The sequence below is a fragment of the Magnolia sinica genome, chromosome 9 (genome assembly GCF_029962835.1).
Source record: "Magnolia sinica isolate HGM2019 chromosome 9, MsV1, whole genome shotgun sequence".
NCBI classification, from domain to species: domain Eukaryota; kingdom Viridiplantae; phylum Streptophyta; class Magnoliopsida; order Magnoliales; family Magnoliaceae; genus Magnolia; species Magnolia sinica.
In genome coordinates, this window is record NC_080581.1 from 82,414,505 (window position 1) to 82,437,143 (window position 22,639).

At 39.6% G+C, this 22,639-nt stretch overlaps 1 protein-coding gene across 1 annotated transcript; it reads left to right on the plus strand.

Annotated features, from left to right (window-relative positions):
* Positions 1 to 18,657: 18,657 nt before the first annotated feature.
* LOC131255248 (receptor-like protein 6) lies at positions 18,658 to 22,089 on the plus strand. Its single transcript, XM_058255941.1, has one exon. It carries the CDS (start codon positions 18,658 to 18,660, stop codon positions 22,087 to 22,089), a length of 3,432 nt encoding a protein of 1,143 aa, XP_058111924.1.
* Positions 22,090 to 22,639: the final 550 nt, after the last annotated feature.

The window sequence follows — 22,639 nt, forward strand, 5'->3', positions numbered from 1 at the left end:
TGTCCAACATGAAAAGTGCTTAGAATAATTAGGGGAACATCATGATTCAGCCAAATAGGACACTTACTATTTTTTCCAAAAACCATGCGCACTAGTAGTAATCACGACCATCTATAAATAGTAAGTTTACTATTTATAGTAAGTCATGAATTCTAAGAGTTTTAGTTGTAGTTTAATTTTGAAACTTCTTCCATGGCTTAGTATCCCTATTTAAAGGGTGTAATCATGTTTTTCATCATCAATCAAATTATTATGATTATTTTAGAATTTATTTCTATTTTTATTTCTTTTATTGTGGATTCAAGAAATCTCTGTGTGGAGTCCAGAGAAACTCCGTGGATTCAGAGCAGTTATCTTAGAAGAAGACAGTGCTCGATCTCTACACGTCCTTCCCTGTGTCAGTGTCTCATCGACTCATCTCAACATTCTCCCAAAATTGAGTTGACTTGGGTGAGTTTTGAGTGCAACTCAGTTCGAATTTTGCCTACTCCAATTGACTTGCGCAAGATTCAAGTTGAGTGGGCGTGTTTTAAATATATGGCTTAAAATAGTCAATCAGCCAAGTTGGTTAAGAAGTACCTTTTATAAAGAAAATTAATGTTGCAAGATAAGAGTCATTTGATGCTTTGTGCTGAGGTAGCTAGTAATAAAATACAACAACATTTGTTCATCAGCTAGGGAACCACGAAGCTTATCCAACATATCTTAAGATGCTGCTGTAAGAAATCTGGTGTACTAACTTATATATACAATAAGGGTCTGTTGGGATGAACCCAAATTGCAAGCAGAACTAATTTTGGAAAAGATGGCTTTCTCAAGACGTACGTCCAAATGCAACTGATGGCACACTAACAATATACGCACCTATACTACCAATAAAAACTAGGTTAGAACTGTCCACCATGATAAACTAATGCATGTTTCTGTCAGGTAAATCAATATACAAAGTAGGTAGACCCCATGCGTCATGATCACCCCACATAGAATGTCATGCCCGTGGTGCTCATGCATTAGATATCTCTTTCACATCAAATGACAATCACGTCATTGTAATCTCTTATAATTTGTACCGCCCATCCTTTCCGGCTCATCATTCGCATTGGTAGAAAAATAATAATAATAATAATAATAATAATAATAATAATAATAAAATAAACCCATTTCTATAAACAAAGGTTCAAAACATCATAGTCATGATACTCTCGAACTAATCTGTCAATGGATGCCGGGATCTCGGGATACTAAAGCACCCAACTAATGTTGAAAATTGGTGTATCCATCTTCTATGGTTCACTACCAAAGAAGTCTCTTATGTCATGTTGTATCCGGCTAGTGCAGATGAAGCGATATTGTTCTTGAACCATATCAGTGTGTATCAGTTAATACGTATCCGCGTGGGGTGATACCTTAGACCTTGCATCCAACCAGGCTCAATAAGACTTAAACCTAGGAACCATTAGATTATAGTTATTGTGTATGATGGTCTATTACATTCTGTATGTGAAAATTTTGTGCTCTCATCACCGGTCCCCATTTGAATAAAGGAAGATGGTTACATCAATTTAGTGGCTGCTGTGAAACTTATTAATCACGAGCCCTTGATGAAGGTATGGTGGAATATGTTTTATGTAGCTAACCCTAATTATTTGGAATAAAGCTCGGAAGATGATGATAATGATGATGAGTAAGAATTAGGTCCATTTGCATATGGATTGAAATTGGGTCCACATTTTGATAGATGGAGGTTTTTCCATAGTCACCATTTTCATAACTTTCTACACTAACATGAATAAATTGATAGAGGGTTCCGCGTGCATGACTTACTACTCGTCAATTCTTTACCTCCATTTTCATGTGGGGGTTCCACATTTTGATTTACGAAGGTCTTCTGATAGTCACCATCTGTACAACTTTTTAAGTTAGCATGAATAAATTGATATGGGGTTCAACATGACTCACTCCCTCGTCAATCCTTTGCCTCTATTTTCACATGTAGGTTCTACATTTTGATAGATAGAGATTTTTCCATAGTCACCATTTGCACCACTTTCTACACTAGCATGAATAAATTGATGAGGGTTCGATGTGCATGACTTACTACTCATTAATCCTGTACCTTTCTTTTCATGTGGGGGTTCACATTTTGATAGATGAAGGTCTTTTAATAGTAACCATCTATATATATAGCTTTTTAAGTTAGCATGAATAAATTGATAGGAGATTCTATGTGCATGACTCACTCCTCGTCAATCATTTGCCACTCTTTTCACATGTGGGGTCCATATTTTGATATATGGAGGTTTTTCCATAGTCACTATTTGCACAAATTTTTACACTAGTATGAGTAAATTGATAGGGGATTTGATGTGCATGACTTGTTACTCGTCAATCCTTTGCCTCTATTTTCATGTGAGGGGTCCACGTTTTTATAGATGAAGGACTTTTAACGGTTACCATCTACGCAACTTTCTAAGTTAGCATGAATAAATTGATGAGCGGTTTGACATGCATGACTCGCTCCTCATCGATCATTTGCCTTTCTTTTCACGTGTGGGGTCCATATTTTGATAGATGGAGGTTTTTCTATGGTCATCATTTGCACAACTTTTTATACTACCATAAATAAATTGATAGAGGGGTTCGACGTGCATGACTTGCTACTCATAAATCTTTTACCTCTCTTTTCATATGGGAGGTCCATATTTTAATAGAAGAATGTCTTTTAATGGTCACCATCTGCACAACTTTCTAAGTTAGAGTGAATAAATTGATAGGGGGTTCGACGTGGCCCACTCCTCGTCAATACTTGTGAGGTCCATGTTTTAATAGATAAAGGTTTTTCCATAGTCACCATTTACACCACTTTTTACACTCGCATGAATAAATTGATAGGGGATTCGACGTGTATGACTTGATACTTATAATCCTTTACCTCTCTTTTCATGTGGGGGGATTTTGATTGATGAAGGTCTTTCAATGGTCACAATCTGCATAGCTTTCTACGCTACCTAACATGAATAAATTGATAGTCTATTATTTAATCTTCAACTTTGCTTCAATAAAATCATCTCTTGTTAACCCATAAATTGTTGAAAATCCAAGCGGCTCAAAAAGTAAGATCATTCGGCACCTTATGAAAACAAATCACGATCTCAATTAACTGATCCAAAATTCGATTGATTAAATCTCGGTCGATTACCAAAGCTCCTTGAAAACTCTGACGACTTGATTATCTTAATAAAATGTATCTAATCGATCTAGGAGAAGCATCAAAGTCTTAGTGGTTAGGTGGATACGAACCTTAGCCTGACCTAAGGACATCTACCGGAACAGATTGACATATCTGAAGCCTAACCAATAAGAAATTGACCGAACATCCCAGTTACCAGAGAATCTTAATGACAAACTTGTAACACCCCGGGTTTTCGGCCGTGTAGGAACTCGGCTCTCGAATTCCCAGGTGTCATGGGTGCCCTAATGGGCTTCATATTTTAATTATATTTGGATGATCTTATAAGCAATAGAGAGTTTAACAAGACATGAAGCATAAGTAAGTCATAAAGCAGTATCAAGTGCCACTAAATATAAAAATATCAAAACCACAAATTCAAAATCATCTAAATAGGGAACTAGTCCCACCCATACATGACCCAAAGTGACTAGAGCCTTGGCCCATACCCCGCGGTAGCCTGAACTCAGACTAGAAGGATCCGCCGAAAGTCTGAAAGCAGGGAAGCTCCTCTTCCTCATCCATGGTCACCCCGTTTAGCTTGTCAAGCTCCGCCTCACCCGCATCTAATAACATATCTGGTTGGTGTTTTAAAACACCGTCCTAGAGTGAGAGTGAGTAGCTAACTTAGTGAGTGTCATTAGCCATAAGTTACATCAAATAACAATTCTATGATGAATTTAATGAAAAACATAAATTCATAAATCACTAACTAGTCTTTGTTAATGCATATGCATGAGTTATGTATGATACATGACCTCACCCACAACACTCCCTCGAGCAACTTCGTCTCACGTTGCGCATGACCAACACTCCCTCATTGCGACCTCAACTGTCGAGTCGTTAAAACCTAACTAATGCAATGCATAAAAAATGTATTAGTCGAGTTTTTAGTTAATTTTGTTCATCCAGCAGGTAGGGAAACTGGTACACCCCGACGATATCAATACCCTCATCCATTTGCGAGGTTAGGACCCCTCAACGTGCGAGGCCAAGACCTCGTGAATATCGTTAATCCCATCGGAGTCTCCACCCCTAATTGCAAGCATGTGGGGAGTGCTGGGAAGTGGGATCGCTTGCAGTGGCTACGAGGAGGCTTGTTACCCCAGCGTAGGCCGACAACAAGGACATAGTATCCCATTCCACCATGCCCGGCACATGAGACTGTGGATCAGTTTCTAGTTGTTATCAGTGAGCATTAGTAGCCGAGGGGTGTTCCAGGTTCCAAACAGGCGTGAGCAAACATGGTTAACAAACATGGTTGGTAGTCGGTGGACTAGATCGCCTAAGTTCAGGCGAGCAATCAACGCACGACATCGGGTGCAAGCAACCCATGTAGTCCCGCTTCGCCCGTTCGCATCCGCCCAAATCAATCGGACTAGTCACAGGATGTCCCAACCAACGGGACTGCCCTTACAAATCATAGATTCCTGACTAATCCAGAGAATGGACTACATTCAATAACATTTCTAAGCAGATGAGATTCATCTTCAAGTACAGATGGAAATAAACATATAATAAATTAAGCATAATTTCAAGATATTAAAATGAATGCAAACTACTCTTAGCAGTAGAAATTAGACGTGTGTGCATGCGGTGTCGGATTGTCTAAGAGACAAGAAGATCACAAGTCAACCATACAGCAGGAAAATACAATCATACATGCAACAAGGAAGAATATGCAGGAAATAAGATGCAAGAACGAACATACAACATAGTTCCCAGATCCAAAACAAATTGAAGACTGATCTAACATCAATTTATCAACACATGCATGTTAGGTATACTTATCAGACAAGATCCTAATTAGGTTTTCCTCTAAATTGCACATGCACATCAATCTAACATCCACAATCATTAAATTTATCCTAGAGTCGGTACTTGGTCACCTAAGAATAATGGTCGGCACCTATTCTTAGTCAGAAGTTACTGAGGTGGTCCTAGTGATGCCGGGTCCGCAAGCTCGAGTTGTCGGGGCCTTGCATTGTGTAGAACGGAGGATAGGACACATGCATGTTGCAAAAATTTAGGAAAATCGGGTTTAAGATCCCAACTTACCTTAGATGGGTTGGAATTTCTCTTCCAACGGCGGAATGCGATGAAGTTTGCCGATAGAGGAGAGGTGAGGGTGTAGGGATCTCTAAGATCCAAGCATCAAGCTCACATGCACATCAAGGTGGGCCCTCTCTCTCTCTCTCAGATTTTCTCTTACTGAAAAATCAGCAAATGGGAGAGGGTTGGGTCTTTGGGAATTAGATCCCTTGGCCTTAAGTTTCATAATATCCCTCCAATGGCCCTGTGGGAGCCCTGTATGGTTATTGGGGCCGCCCTGTCACCCCCTGGCCACCAAATTTGTCGTGTAGGTGCCACATGGCCCGATGAAGGGCTGTGCAAAATTTGAAGGCAAACAGACATGGGGTTTTATCGTATGGGTCCGATCTTCAAATGGCCCTTCGGGGCCTAGTTTTGGTTGTTGGGGCACCCTGATGCTCCCTTGGCCATGAAATCTATAGGATAAATGCTCCATGGCCCGATGAAGGGTTGTCCAAAGTTTGACGGCAAATAGACGTGAGGTTTTACCGCATGGGTCTGATTTGTGATCAACGGTCATCATTCCTCGATTGGGGTCTAGACTCTGCGGATGAGTGTGGGGAATTAATTTCAACATTTAGCATAAATTTAGAAGAGATCCGACGGCTGAAATGTCCCACATTAATATATTAAGAAAATATCCAGTGATTTTGAGTTTTAAGTCTCAGGCCAAGATTATGGCGAGTCACACTTGGCAAGTGCTGACTGGACGACGCGAGAATCTCATTTCCAGGAGTCATCTAAGTCCGTAGTTTGTGATGAACCACAAACCCAGTAAGGCGGACATTACTCTAAAATTTCAGAGCTAGTGGCCTACTAGCGGGCGGTCTAGATTTTGTTCGGGTAATTGGGGCATTTCTGCAGTAAATTGGGTAGGGAGATTTCTTGGATACAGTTGTTGAGGTATGGATTGAATAAGTTCACAGTATGGCCTACTCAAAATTAGTGAAAATGGTGATTCGGTGCTGATCACTCTAAATTATCGGTTTTAGGCTAAAAGAGTGACTGAGTTGACTTGGTTTATTAATTAAGGTTCGGGCCATAGTTGATTTGGCTTTGATTAGATCTTTAAATTAGTTATGATTGTCTTGATTAGTTAATGATGGGTCGGTTAGATTCAGGCCATATGTGAATAAATCATGGAGATAAACTTGATGTTTAAGTGATTGGTTGGGTTCATTGGTTTTTTGTTGTTGATCAATCTTATTCGTATGGTTCTTTATCGGTACCAGCCGCATATAAGCTCGCCTCGAGCGTCGATGGTTCATAAGTGATGACGTGACTAGTTTAAAAAAATTTAAGGATTTTTTTTGAAAATCTCAAAATAGCGAAAATTCAGGGTGTTACAATACCGTTCTGAAAAATTTCTTTCATACAACCTAATATACATTGAAGATTCAAATGGGTAAAAAATTATTGATCCCTACCATTGCTCGAAGACAACCATCATATTTGATCAACCGCCACAAAAAACAATGAGGAACAAACCTTGGCTGATCACTTGCACCCTCCGGAACCTTAAAAACCTCAATATATGCAATGACATGTGTTAGTTGGAGAATGAATTCAAACACCTCCCATAAAAGGGCAAGCTATTAGACCCTACTTTTTGGATGGCTGGCATCACCTAAGAAACTAATACCAACAACAATCTCTAAAATGGTTTTGAAAAATATTTTAAAAATTCAACAATGGCCCTTGCATGGGAGGCCTTTGTGGCCTATTTAAAGGGGCTCCGTATAGAGCTACTAGGAAATCAGAAATGTTCTAGAGAGTTCAGAGTAGGGTTAAAATTGAGGACATCCGACCATTCATTTTGCAAAAAAAAAAAAAAAAAAAAGGAAGAAGAAGAAGAAGAAGAAGGTGTTTTGTCTCCCTATTTTCCTTTCACAACTTGATGAAATAAGTTTGCATTCTATTTCATATGTAATCATTACAATAACAACCACTTTATTTTATTTTTATTATTATCATTTCTTGCATTGTTTTACTTTAGTTGCCTATCCTAAACTTTTAGTTTTATGAAGTAAGGTTAGGATAGCATTTTCATTCTACTTTGCCTTCCCGGAGTCTCTGACTAGATAAAGTAAGACTCATAGTACATTCATCTCTCCTCCTGCATTTTATTTTTCTTTTGCTTTTATGGATCCATTTTTGGCTCTGTGAAGTAAGGCTAGGTAGTTCTTTATTTTTATTTGCTTGCCCAACGCTTGTGGAAATATGCGAAGTATGACTAGATGTATTAATGCTAAAATTATGCGAAGTCCTCCAAAAATAAAATAATCCTACAAAGTAAAGACCTACTCATTGTGAGAGTAGAAACCTTCTTTTTCTGTCGTAAAGGTTCTTACCTAAAATCTAAGGTGGTAGACCAAATAGCAAGAGTTAATTTAGTTAGGGAATTTCACAATTCTTTAAACCCAAATTTAATTCTATAGTTTCTAGTCAGTTATAGGTTTTACTTTCTATTTGATTAGTAGCGACTTTAGTCAAACATATCACACCCGAGCAGAAATATTAAAATTTGTGGTTTTTGAAAAATCAAATTCGAAAATTTCGATATTTTTGTTTTGTCGCCAAAACATTTTTTGGAAATTTCGAATTGAAAAGTGTGGTGTGTGTTTTTGTCCCACATCGGAAATGAAAAGAAGAAAATCATGGTTTATATGTGGAGGCCTGTATAGTGTATTCTTACTTGGATCTTTTGGAGATTGAAACACTTGGGTTGCGTGTTCCAGTGCTACCTGGAATACACACGTGGGCGTGGACAGTGTGGTTTATAGTGGCACTAGTTGGCGATTATTAATCCAAAACGGTCAGCCATTTCTGAAAACGGCTAATAGCCTTGAAAGCCACAATGGTTCGAAAACGGACGGGCCATGATGATCCAACGGTCAAATCTTCCGATCAAACAGCTAAAAACGGTTAAAATTAATGATCAACTATCAGAAACGTTTTTCAAATGTTCTGAACCATTGATGACCACCTAACAATGGTCCACTCCCTGGTGCCTATATAAACTGGACCATTCCAACCCAAATTCCATCATCTCAAACTCACATCTCTCCTCATCCATCAGATCCTCCTAATTACATCTTAATTTTAGAATACTATTAATACATCATCTGTTTGATTACGCCAGAAGATCTGTTTCATTGAATTGTTCCTATATGGACCCTTCGTGATTGCTGAACGCAATATTCAAACAGACTTGTCTTATCCTAGAAGCAATTCAGTTGTAACTCATCAACAATTTGATAAGGGAGTGAATCACGCTTTAAGGACCGTATATTTTACGTGATTCAGCTTGGTGAAGTGAAAATAATTTATTTTATTTTATTTTTATTTTTCAGTATTTTCAACACATTTTAAAAACAAAACATCACACCTCATTTACACAACTGAGGAAAGGAGTGTAAGTAGGGTGCTTACACATGCCAATAGAATGATCTTAACCTTTTGAATGAGGCGCATTCAACCCTCCATGTTTACTACCCTTAAATCACATGATTAAAATCATCACATCAAAGTGCTATTTTTAAATCATAAGAAATATAAAGTGGAATTTACCTAGTAGATGTTTCAAGATGATAATTAGACCTGTTTTGTTTCTTTGATCAATCTTGATTGTCCATTTTCAACCAATTGTCATGATTTTTGCACATTATGTTGCTCCCTCACTTTATCACATACTTGTTGCCACATGGTAATTACCATACCTTTCAGCTGTGTGTATATGGAATCCAAACCGCACACAGTTGGTAGCTTTACCTCTCATATTACCTCGAAATGGTCATTCCGATCCTACAAAACTCAAGTGGAAGAAGGACACACCACATGAAGCAACGTACGACCACACATAAGATGAAGCGGATTGGCTGGTGTACCACACACCAGCTATATAGCTGATGTGTTGACGTCAGCAAGTTCCGTAGGTCCCATCATGACGTACGTGTTATATCCAAACCGTCCATCCATTTTGTGTGCTCTTTAGAAGAAAAATAAAATAAATCTAACGATCAAGCGGACCACACTGGAAAAAGAAGTGGGGGATTGAACGTCTACCATTGAAACCCTTTTGGGGTTCACAGAAGTTTTGGATCAATATGAAATTTGTTTTTCCTCTTCATCCGGGTCTTTGTGAAGTTATAAACAGATTGGATGGAAAATAAACGTTATGGTGGGCCCTACGAAAATTTTAACGGTAAAAATCATTATCTCGACTGCTATTTGTGGTGTGGTCCATTTAATCTTTCGATATGATTCATTTTTTGGTTAATACTCTAAAACGATCTATAAAAATGGATGAACGGTGTGGATATAATAAATACATTATTGTGGCGCCAATGCAACTTTGATCTCCTTTGAACCGTTCGTACAACTCGGAGCGAGTGTCTGCGCTCGTCTTCGCACGACACGTACCTACACTAGCTATATAGCTGGTGTGTGGTACACCAGCCAATCCGCTTCCACATAAGACCTACATATTCACGTGGTGTCCCACCTGAGATTTCCAGTTGCCTGAGGTTGGTATTTCCCTTCACCCCGATGGAGCGCACCTCACGAACGGGTTGGATGGAATATTCAAAAAAAGGTGCGCACCTCACGAACGGGTTGGATGGAATATTCAAAAAAAGGTGGATCCCATATTCCACCCGCAAGTTATAAATGGTGTGCATCACACTCCTTAGCTTCCCCACCCTTCTCCTTGGTGTGGCCCACCCGAGTAATGTTCATGCTGGATCTTGAAATCCAAGCAGACTAATGGGTGATTTGAGTTTCAAACTATTTGATACTCTGATAGAATAACATGCTTGAGACGCATGCACTTGTAAATTATATATATGGATATTTTAACACATATTTAACGAACTGAATTGTGTTATCCATCCTTACTAATCACAAATCCCAAATTAGATTGGTTGAACAATCCTATCTTTTGATTTGTCAACAATTATTTATTGAAATAAGATTGTTGGATACTTAAAAGGTCCAATAAAATGCCTACCAACCCCATTGTGAGAAAATCAGGAAAGCTGAAATTTTCGTTTAATATACATCTAAATTGGGACATATAAGTTTTAATTATGTAATTAGAATTACTTACATGTCATGTCTATAAATTTTAAATTATTTGTAAATGCTTGTACTTATATCAACATCCAATGGATGAATGTGACTCCAAATTGGTAGTTGAAGCAATGAGAGGGTAAATATGGTGGAAGTGTAGATATTGGTCCAACCGGATAGCGGCCAGCAGTGAAGGGGCCTTTTTCAGTTTGTTCACATTTGCCGAGAGGGTAATGGTCCGGCAGATAGTCTAGGCTGTGAAGGCAGCGATACTCAGAGGATCCAGCTTTACAGGGAGGCCTCGGAGCTCCCCGCGTCATCCGAGGGTTGGCTGTTCTGGACAAGGTTGGGCTGGGCTCCGTTAGAAAGTTTGGTAGGGGTGGGTCTCAAGTCGTCTTGAGATCCAAGTGTATAGTGATTACGATAGGCTGGCTAGGAGTTTTTTTTAGCTTCTCCATGGTCAGCCCGAAACGTCTGTCCTGTAAAGGTCTTCTGAAATCAAAGTTCAAATTTTTGAAAAATAAAAAATAAAAAATCCAATGGATGATGTGCGGATACATAATGACAAATACAATACACCGGAATTGATTTTTAATCTTCTTGTGGTGACAAAAATTAGCTTAAAATACTGAACATGAAACTAAGCAGGGAATGCTAGATGGATATGGATCGTAATTGCTAAACCCATAGTCATATTGCTGGGAATTCATGAATTTACTTTATGTTTAAAAAAAAAATGATAATAAGCAGGTCAAGCCACACTCAATTAGATTAGTGTGGAAGGTTGTATAGATGGTGACCATGGAAGGACATTATTCATCTGTTATATGGCCTCCACCTCTTTATTGCATTGTTGACTCTGAGGACTCGCACATATTTACAATTTAAGTCACCCAGAAGCTGATTGCTTGGTGACCCGGCTGCTGACCTGACGGGTGAAATTTGATTGGGCATGTGTGCCGCTATCAAAGATGGCCCCCATCAAGTACCTGAAAACGCTTTCAAACATAGATATAGGTGGCTTGGCTCAATCAATTTCTGTCATGTTGGGTCACCTTCAGGTTCACTGGATTAAAGTGTTTAACGTGCATGACTCGCTTGTACTCGTTCCTTTAGTTATCTTTTCACATCACATGCCTTGTGGAAGGATAAAAGTGTTCAACGTGCACGACGGACAAAAGCATGACTTTGAAGTCTATGTTCATACTGTCTAGTCTCTTTCCAGTACCATTGCTATGGGTACTATTCACACATGTAGAACTACAAATCCCATTTTCCCTAGGTCTAACAAGATCTGTTTCATTCATTAGATAAGCTTTATTGTGTAGATGCTAAGGCCTGAATTTTAGGTTGGATGGATCATGTGGTGAGTATACATGCCCTGTGTTATATCAAAACTGTCCATCCTTTGGGCCACCTACATAACTTTCTACACTGCTATGATGTTTATAGGAAGGGTCGATGTACATGACTCGCTAGTGGTCATTCATTTGTCTCCCTTTTCTTATCAGCATTTTATGGTGGAAGAGTGAATTTGAAGTATATATTTAGCCCAAAGAACTCCCTTTCAATGCCTAACCCATGGGAAGCGGATTGGCTGGTGTTCCACACACCAGCTGTATAGCTGGTGTAGATACGTGTCCTGCGAAGACGCTCCTCGAGCTCAAGTTGTAGATCGGTTCAATGGAGATCAAAGTTACATGGGCCTCATAATGATGTATTTATCATATCCACACTGTTCATCCATTTTTCGAGATCATTTTAGAGCATTAGACAAAAAACGCATCATATCAAAATCTCAAACTGACCACACCAAAAATAGCAGCCGTTAAAAAATTTGTAGGTCCCACCATAACGATTATTTTCCATCCAATCTATTAATAAGGTCACAAATACATGGATAAAGAGGAAAAACAAATTTCATATTGATCCAAAACTTCTGTGATCCCCAAAAGGATTTTAATGGTAGACATTCAATCCCCACTTCTTTTTGCAATGTGGTCCACTTGATATCTAGATCTGTATTTTTTTCGGCTCAAGCATTAATACGAGCTCCCAAAATGGATGGACGGATTGGATATAACAGATACCTCATGATGGGACCCACAGAACTTGCTGACGTCAATAAACCAGCTATATTGCTTGTGTGTGGTACACCAGCCAATTCGCTTCCCTACCCACGTGGCACTTTCTTAATGCTACTAGCACAAGTAGAATTACAGATCACATTCTCCTATGAAAATGCTATGCCTGAATTTTAGGTTAGATGATGGATCATGAAGTGGGCAGGGTGGGTTTGGCCTTGATTTATAGGAGCCCATGTAAAGAAAAGCTCTGTGGGTCCATGCAAATTCCCAAAACCTTTTATACACTAACATTGTTTGAGTAGACTGTCCAAATCATGTGATCTTTCAGAAATTCTTGCGAACCTATAATTATTAGAAAATAGGTACAAGTGTGAGATTGGAGACGCTGTATTTGTGTAGATGCCTTGTCTCAAAGACTGGGGTCCATAGTGACCGTCCAACCACAGAGGCCTCATCAGATCAATGGTTGGAATCGTATAAACAAGTTGTACAAATTGACAAAATATGGCATATAAATTGAAGGGCCCATATCACCAATCTAGATTGCTGAAAAGGCCAAATCGATGGATTGGTAAAAAGTGCTGGGCCCCACCATGGACAGACTGGACAATCCGTGCTGTGGATTGATCCAGACCAGTTATCTATTTCACTCACAGATTTAATGATCCCAATCCGTGCTAGTGTTGGATTCTCTGTGGACCCCACCATGATGTATATGTTTCATCCATGTTGTCCACTCATTTTTCTAGATCAATTTATTGCATGAGCCCAAAATTAAGGTGGATCCAAAACTCAAGTAGTTTTGATTGAATGCTCGCTATTATAAACTTCTCGGGGGCCACAAAAGCTTTGGATCAAGCTGATATTTGTCTTTCCCTTCGTCCACATATGTATGACCTAATCATAAGTTGGATGTCAAATAAACATTAGGGTGGGCCCTAGGAGGTTTTTAATGGTGGAAATTCAATCCCTACTACTTCCCATAGTGTGGTCCACCTGAGATTTAGATCTGCCTCACTTGTTGGATCAAACCATAAAATGATTTGTAAAAATGGATGGACACTGGATATATAAAACACATAATGGATGGACGTCGTGGATGAAACGCATACATCATGGTGGCGCCCATGGAGCACCGACTACTAGCCACCAGCTAGTGTTGGCGTTTTTAGCCGAACCAGGTCCAGCATATGCCTAGTCAAAACCTGCCGCGTTGGGTCACCATCCGGGTCATCAGGTAGAAGGGTCTGCCGTGCATTACTCGTTCATCATAATTACTTTGGCTCTCTTTTCATTGTCATTCCTTAGCTCTCTTTTCACGTGGCATGCCTTTCATAAGAGTGACTTTGATGTCTATATACGTTCACATTACATAACTCCTTTCCAGTGCCATTGCTACACGTACGACCCTTTCTAGTATTACTCACATAAGTAGAGCTGCATATCCCAATTTTTGTTAGGTTGACAAGATCTGATCCGTTCATTAGGTAAGCTTTAGTATAGATGTTGATGCCTGAATTTTAGGTTGGATGGATCATGTGATGGGTAGGAGCGATGTCTGTGTTATATCCCTACCGTCCATCCTTTGTACCAGGTGCAAAGATTTCTAAGCTGCTATGATATTGATAGAAAGATTCTGCGTGCTTGTAACTTTGAAGTCTATGTTCACACTAGAGATTTCCTTTTCAGCAGCTCCTCCATGTGACCCTTTCCTATGCTACTTGCACATTTAAAACTACATATCACATCCTCCTCCAGTGTAGATGCTGAGGCTTAAATTTTAGGTTGCATGGATCACGTGGTGGGTTTGAGTTAAATCTAGAGTTTGAGATTAACCATTTAAAACAATTGCTAAAACTGGTTAGTTTTCAATATCTATCGCTTAATGTTTTTAAAATAGAAACCAGATATATTCATACGCAATCATTCATATTCATACCAGATGCAATCCGGTTGCATGGCATATAAACGTCGCTGTGGGTTGGAGGAAGGCTCTAATGGTGGGAGTTTCCATCTCAAGTAGATAGAACAAACTCACTTAGGATGCGACATATGTCTCCACCTATTACTGCCTTGAGATGGTCCGAGTCATGTTTGTCATGTGTTTGGCTCTAATGGTGGGAGTTTCCATCTCAAGTAGATAGAACAAACTCACTTAGGATGCGACATGTCTCCACCTATTACTGCCTTGAGATGGACCGAGTCATGTTTGTCATGTGTTAAGGATTGAGGTTGTCATGTGTTAAAGTTCTAGGTCGTAGCTGTTATATGTAAAGGGTCGAGGTTGCCAAGGTCTATGTCGTAGTTATTATATGTTAAGGGTTAAGGTTGTTATATGGTGAGAGTTAATGTTGTCATGTGTCGTAGTTGTAGTTGTCATGTTATATGAGTTGAGGTTGTCATGCATTAAGGGTTATAAGGCTTACCATGGGATATGTGTTGAATCCATAGGCCAAGGAATATGAGTTACATCAAAAAAATTCTATGGGCACAATAAGTTTTCAATGATAGGTTTTCAATGATAAGTTTTTAAGCTCATGCCATAAAATGATTTGGCAAAACATTTGAAAGGTGTGGATTTCTCACAAACACCGTAATGAGCCCCACACTGTTTATCCCATTGGAATCCCTCTCACCATCACACACTAGGCTTAACCCAGAACATAGTCAAGGGCAAGTTGTTCCGATATATATATATATATATATATATATATATATATATATATATATATATATATATATATATATATATATATATATATATATATATATATATATATATATATATATATATATATATGGGAAAAGGTACTATGCACTCAACCTCACGATAAGCTCCCATGAGGTTGAGCTGTGTGGGCCTTACCGTGATGCATGTCTACCATCAACACCGTGCATTTGATGGGTCCCCTCTAAATTATGGGATATCCCAAAAATCAGCCGTATACGGAACTCAGGTGGGCCATACCATCTAAAATCATGTGAAGACATGCCAAAAACATATAAAAGCACTTGGTGGGGCCCCCCTGAGTTTTTAATGTTGTTGAAACTTGGTTTGAACCCTCATCCAAGTGGGACACACATAATGGATGGGCTGGATTTGCAAACAACATCTCGGTGGGCCCAAAAAAATGATTATGAATGTTTTAATGGTGCACAGCCCCTCCCCACTTCTGTATGTGGTGTGGCCCACACAAGTCACAGATTGACTTGATTTTTGAGATCTAGGCCCACAGGAATGGTGCATCTAACTGATGGGGTAGATGGTTGAAACGCATCACGGTGGGGCCCACACAGCTCGACCTCATGGGACGTTCCCATTAGCTCTAGCGCATAGTACCTTTTCCTATATATATATATATATATATATATATATATATATATATATATATATATATATATATATATATATATATATGCGCGCTCGACGTCACGATAAGCTCCTGTGAGGTCAAGCTGTGTGGGCCCCACCATGATGCGTGTCGACCATCAACACCGTGCATTTGATGGGTCCCTTCTAAATTATAGGAAATCCCAAAAATCAGCCGTATGCGGAACTCAGGTGGGCCATACCATCTAAAATCATGTCAAGACACCGTTAAAACATATAAAAGGACTTGGTAGGGCCCCCCTGAGTTTTTAATGCTGCTGAAACTTGGTCTGAACCCTCATCCAAGTGGGACACACATAATGGATGGGCTGGATTTGCAAACCACATCTCGGTGGGCCCAAAAAACTGATTATGAATGTTTTAATGGTGCACGGCTCCTCCTCACTTTTGTATGTGGTGTGGCCCACACAAGTCACGGATTGACTTGATTTTTGAGACCTAGGCCTACGATGGAATGGTGTATCTGACTGATGGGGCAGATTTTCGAAACGCATCACGGTGGGGCCCACACAGCTCGACCTCATGGGACGGACTCGTGAGGTCGGGTGCATATTACCTTTTCCCTTTTATATATATATATATATATTGTCAAAAATGTATCAGGTTTAGCCACGGAATTTCTTAAAACCTTTCAATTTTGCAATAGCGTAAAGCTACTTTAGTCAAAATTCAAAAACAAAAAGTAAAATACAGCGAGCAGGTTACTTTACTCGGCCCGTCTACGCGCCTGTACGATTTTGCCGACCTTGAATTCTGAGGAAATAGGGACACGTTTGTCATTGCACTGGTGCCTTGTTTCAGAGACTTGGGCACCCATTGGGACGGTGTAATTGTACTGGTACCTTGTCTCAAAGACTTGGGTCCACATTGACCACCGCTTTTTCTTTTTTTATTTTTTATTTTATATTTTTTTAACTTGATGGCTGTTCACCTGCGGGGTCACTTGGGATCATGGATTTGAGGGGTTTGAAGGGAATCCAAATCCCTTAGTATGTTTGGCACATAAAGTTAATGGGGCCTTAAAATTATGGGGGTTCCAAAATTTCTTCCACAGGGTTTGATATACGAGGTGAAGGCTTAGATTACATCTAAAATCCTTCCAAGAATTGCCTATGTAGATCACCAGGTTATTAATCTATTAGACATACGACTCATTGACAATATCTCATGACAAACGTATTATCAATTGCATCACCATAAATACTTTAATACGATGATTTGTGCCGATTAGACATATGACTCACTGGCAATATACCAAGACATTCGTGTTATCAATTGCATCACCATAAATACTTTAATATGATGATTTGTGCTGTCCAAATGCTACTTGTAAACCAACAATTAAAAAAATCATTGGTTAGTCACTTGGATGTTATCCTGTTCCTGTAGCCCATCCGAGACTTGGAATTTCATCGCAAAGTATATATTTTAATGGGCTTATTACAACTATTATGTCAAACATTACATAAGCTAATTAAGTATATTAAAGTTGATTTAGTAATTAAATTCAAATCTCTACAGATATACTATAGAAAGTTACTTTTGAATTAGAGGGGATACTGAATCCAGCGTACTAAACACAACAAGATGATTTCAAATCCAGAGAGTTCGAAATGGAGAGGATTCCAAATCCATGCTCCCAAACAGGCCATAGGCTGTCCAACCATGGCTGCATCGTCAGATCAGGTTAAGATCGTTATTAATAGGAAGAACATAATGACAAAATATGGAACGTATACTAAAGAACTCAAATCACCATCTATACCGCTGAAAAGGCCAAATTGATTTGTAAAAATTTCTGGGGCCCACCATGGACATATTGGACAACCTAGCTGTGTATTGATCCAGACCAGTTATCTATTTGACAGACAGATTTGATGACCCCAATGATGGGCGCTTTATTGAATAATACGGTTCAATCCATTGCAGCTTGGAGGATGGTTTTCTTTGATCACTGGTAGGGCCCATAGCAGATGGTGTAGATAGTTTGGATCGATCCATGGTGACCGCCAAGACCGTTCCTCAGAAAATTCGGGAGACAAAAATGAGGAAAATAAAAAGAAGCAACACATTTTAAAAAAAAAAAAAAAAAAAAAAATTTGATGTAAAGAATGAAGAAAAGATGACCTTAGCAAGGGATACCGGACGCGGATTTCCTGCGAAAGCCTTTTAAGATCCTGCGCTGAAAACTTAGATGGACCCACAGTGATGTTGGTGAGAAATCCACCATTCATCCGTTTTGTGAGATTACTACAGGACATGAGCCCAAAATTGAGCAGGCTACAAGACTCAACTGGGCGGCACTAAAGGAAAAGGTGGGTGAGGAAATTACTACTGTTGAAACCTTCATGAAGTTGAGAGTGATGTTTACATGCCATCTAAACCGTTCATAACGTTATTTCTAAATAGATGAACTGAAAACACAAATATTAGCCTGATTCAAAAATTCCTTGGCCCCCAGTATATTTCAACTGTGGAAGTCACGTTTTAAGACCACCTGAGAATTGGATCTGGCTAATTTTTGACCTCATGTCTTAAAATGAGCTTGCAGGATGGACGGGGTGGATTTCTCACAAAAATTGGCCCCACCCCAGTGGAGGAACTTCGTGTGAAAGGCTTTCACAGGAAATCCGCGTCTGGGGGACGGCGTGACCAGTGGTCCTCGTCTCTCACAGCTGTGCGTCATTTCAATGGGAAACAAAATGGAAAGTCCCTTCCCTTGTTTGCCTATATAATGCCTCCCAACCTTTGCCCATCCCACACATCTCAAATCCCCCCAACCAAAGCAAATGGATCTCCTCGTCTCTGCTACTAGTAAAGCCTTTCCATTTCCTATCTTCTCCATTCTCCGAATTCTCTTTCTCTCTTCCCTCCTTCTCTTCTCCTCTTTTGTCTTTGCCACTGAAAACAACAGTAGGGCCTTGCCAACCCAACTTCAATGCATTGAAGACCATTTCTCTGCATTGCTCAGCTTGAAGCAGGGCTTTAACTTCTCTAATGACAGCAAGACTACACTGTCCTCTTGGAATCCTGATAACAGAGATTGCTGCTCATGGGAAGGCATCACGTGCGATGGTGCCACCGGTCACGTGATCAGCCTCGACCTCAGCGATCTCAGTATCTCCGGTCAGATTGATTTTGAAAGCCTCTTTCATCTTCGAAGCCTGCAGAGTCTCAACCTCGCTTACAATAACTTCGATTCCTCTCCAATCCCATCTGGTTTCGACCAACTCACCAGCTTGACCCATCTCAACCTTTCTTCTTCAGATTTTTATGGCCAAATCCCGTCGGAGATCTCAATCTTAACCAGTTTGGTTTCCCTCGATCTATCTTACAATCCTCTTCAACTCAATAACCCTAACATGGGAACACTCCTCCAAAACCTATCTAGTCTGAGAGAACTCTATCTCGACTATGTAAACATCTCAGCCCAGGGTAGTGAGTGGGGCCCAGCTCTATCCTCTTCACTCCCTCGTCTCCGCAAGTTGAGCTTGAGTGATTGTTATCTTTCAGGTCCCATTCATTCCTCCCTTTTAAAACTCCATTTCCTAAGTGAACTCGACCTCAGCTACAACAATCCCTTTTCTGTTGTACCCAACTTCATGGGGAACTTCTCTTCTTTAACATCACTGCGTCTCATTGGTTGTGGATTGCAAGGTGAATTTCCGGAGAGTATTTTCAGGCTGCCAAACCTAAAAACTCTCTATTTATCTTACAATCCACTTCTCACAGGTGAAATCCCTCAGAACAATACTCTCCGGGAGCTGTTCCTATCCAACACTGGATTTTGTAGCAAGCTACGGGATTCGTTTGGTAATTCCAAAATGCTGACCATGTTAGCACTCGGAGGATGCAACTTGTCTGGGCCATTTCCATCATGGCTTGTGAACCTCGACAAACTCGTGAATTTGGATCTTTCCTCCAATGCTCTCAGCGGACCATTGCCATCATGGCTTGTGAAGCTCGACAAGCTCGAAAAGTTGGATCTTTCGTACAATGGTTTCAGTGGTCCAATCCCTTCTTCCTATGGCAACGCACTTCAAAATCTTAAAGAGCTCCATTTTTCCAACAATTCACTTAGTGGGACCATCCCGTCGTCGTTGTTTTCACTCCCGTTGTTACGAGTGCTGGATCTCTCAGTAAACCAATTTAGCGGTCGGCTTGGCAAGTTCCACAATGCATCCTCTTCACCATTAGAGAAAATCTTATTGGATAACAACAACTTGGAAGGGCCTATTCCAAGGTCGATCTTTGAACTCACCAAGCTTACATTCCTCAGGCTTCAATCCAATAGTTTCAACGGCTCCATTCCTTCTTTTCATGAAAATGAGCTTCGGAATTGTGAACGTCTTTTCTTGTCCAACAATTCACTTAGTGGGACCATCCCATCCTCATTGTTTTCACTTCCATCAGTACGAGTGTTGGATCTCTCAATAAACCAATTTAGTGGCCAGCTTGGCGAGTTCCACAACACATCCTCTTCTCTATTAGAGAAAATCTATTTGGATCACAACAACTTGCAGGGGCCTATTCATATGTCCATCTTTGAACTCACAAATCTTAAATACCTCATGCTTTCATCAAATAATTTCAGTGGTGATGTGGACCTTTCCTTATTTAAATCCCTTAAGAAACTCCAATTCCTTGATCTTTCAGATAATAACTTCTCAGTCCATGACGGTGGAAGCAATTCTACGTCCATATCCTTCCCCCATATTGTATATTTGTTATTGAGGTCTTGCAACATTAGTAAATTTCCAGACATCTTGAAAAACCAAGAGGAATTGTATTCTTTAGACCTTTCCAACAATAGAATCAATGGTGAAATACCCAACTGGATATGGAGTGTTGGAAATGGAATCTTGGCTAATTTGAATCTTTCTCATAATGCTTTGAAGGGATTAGAGCAACCTTTTCCTCTTCTTTCCTTAAGTTCATTAGAATACCTTGATCTAAGTTTTAACATGTTAGAAGGCTCTATTCCAATCCCTCCACCCTTCATCTATTTCTTTTCACTTTCGAGCAATAATCTTAGTGGAGAAGTTCCCTTGCTGCTTTGCAATTATACATTCTTACAAGTCCTCGACCTATCTGAAAATTACTTCAATGGTTCGATTCCGCAATGTTTGGGTGAAGTCAGTGATGCCCTCACTGTGTTGAATCTTGGAGGAAATGCATTTCATGGCACCTTGCTTCAAACATTCAAAGATGAATGCACTCTAGAGACGCTTGATCTCAATGGAAATCGGTTGGAAGGGCAGGTGCCAAGGTCTTTGGCCAAGTGCAAGAAGTTGGAGGTGTTAAACCTTGGAAATAATCAAATACATGACACCTTCCCTTTTTGGTTGGAAAATTTGTCCCAGTTGCGTGTTCTCATCTTGGGATCTAACAAATTTCATGGCACCATTGCACACCCCCTAACAAACCACACCTTTCCACTATTACAAATCTTCGACCTCTCTTCCAATAGCTTCATGGGTAGCTTGCCATCAAATATGTTCAAGAGCTGGAAGGCAATGATGGTGGAGGAGGGAAAATCCCAATCTCAGTTCCTTAGCAAAAAAATTAGAAATGGATACTATCAAGATAAAGTGACTATAGTGAGCAAAGGGCTAGAATTGGAACTGGTAAAGATCCTTACTGCTTTCACGGTAGTTGATCTCTCAAGTAACCAATTTCATGGGGATATCTCAGAATCAGTTGGGGATTTAATGTCACTGCGGGTGCTTAATATGTCATACAACCGTTTCACAGGCCGAATTCCAGCATCACTTGGGAATATAAAGGATCTTGAATCATTAGATCTCTCAAATAATAGTCTGTCAGGGAAGATCCCTCTACAGTTAACAAATCTAACGTTCCTTGAGGTGTTGAACCTTTCGCAGAACTTCCTTGTAGGAAGCATACCACAAGGTCAACAATTCAATACGTTCACGGATAAATCATTTCTAGGGAACTTGGGATTATGTGGTCCTCCATTGTTGAAGAAATGCGAAAACGCTGAGGCTTCACCACCATTTGCACAATCACAAAACAAATATGACTGGGACTGGGAGTATGTGTGTATTGGGTTTGGAGTTGGATATGGAGTGGGAATTGGTACTCTTGTATGGACCCTAGTACTTTGGACAAAGGGATTGAGAGAATACACTATATTCATTGACAGAATGCTTTTGTTGATTTTTCCATGTGATGCATTTTATTTAATGCACCGATACTGAGAGGACTGGAGCTAGGAGAAGAGTGAAAGAACTCAAAGGAACTGAAGCACCAGAGAAGAAGGATGATGAATCTGCTGCTCGTTATCCTACATGCGCTAGTTGGTGTTGCCTTTGTGGTGTCTTGGATGAAGGTGGCAGTGTCTCTGTTGTTGTGACTTCCTCCGGTTGTTGTAGTGGTTGTTGTGGTTTCTGTTGTTGTATCAAAATAGTATAGTATAGGATTTTTTTTTTTTTTTTTTTTTAAATTTTTATAACTTGTAGTGATTGTTGTGGTTTCTGTTGTATCAAAATAGTATAATTAAAAAAAAAAAAAAAAAAAAAATCACATGCACGCATACTCACAGGGGCACTTGAACTCAGGACCTTAGTGTTGAAACACACTATCTACAGCTGATCAATGGGTTGGAACCCAAAGTGTTGTTTTAGCTGCTTTTTTTTTTTTTTTCTTTTTTTTTAATATTTAAATCATTATTATTACATTTACATTCATTCAGGTAGACACCGTAGAAAGAAATGGGTTTCAGCTATCTCACATTTCCATATTTCCACT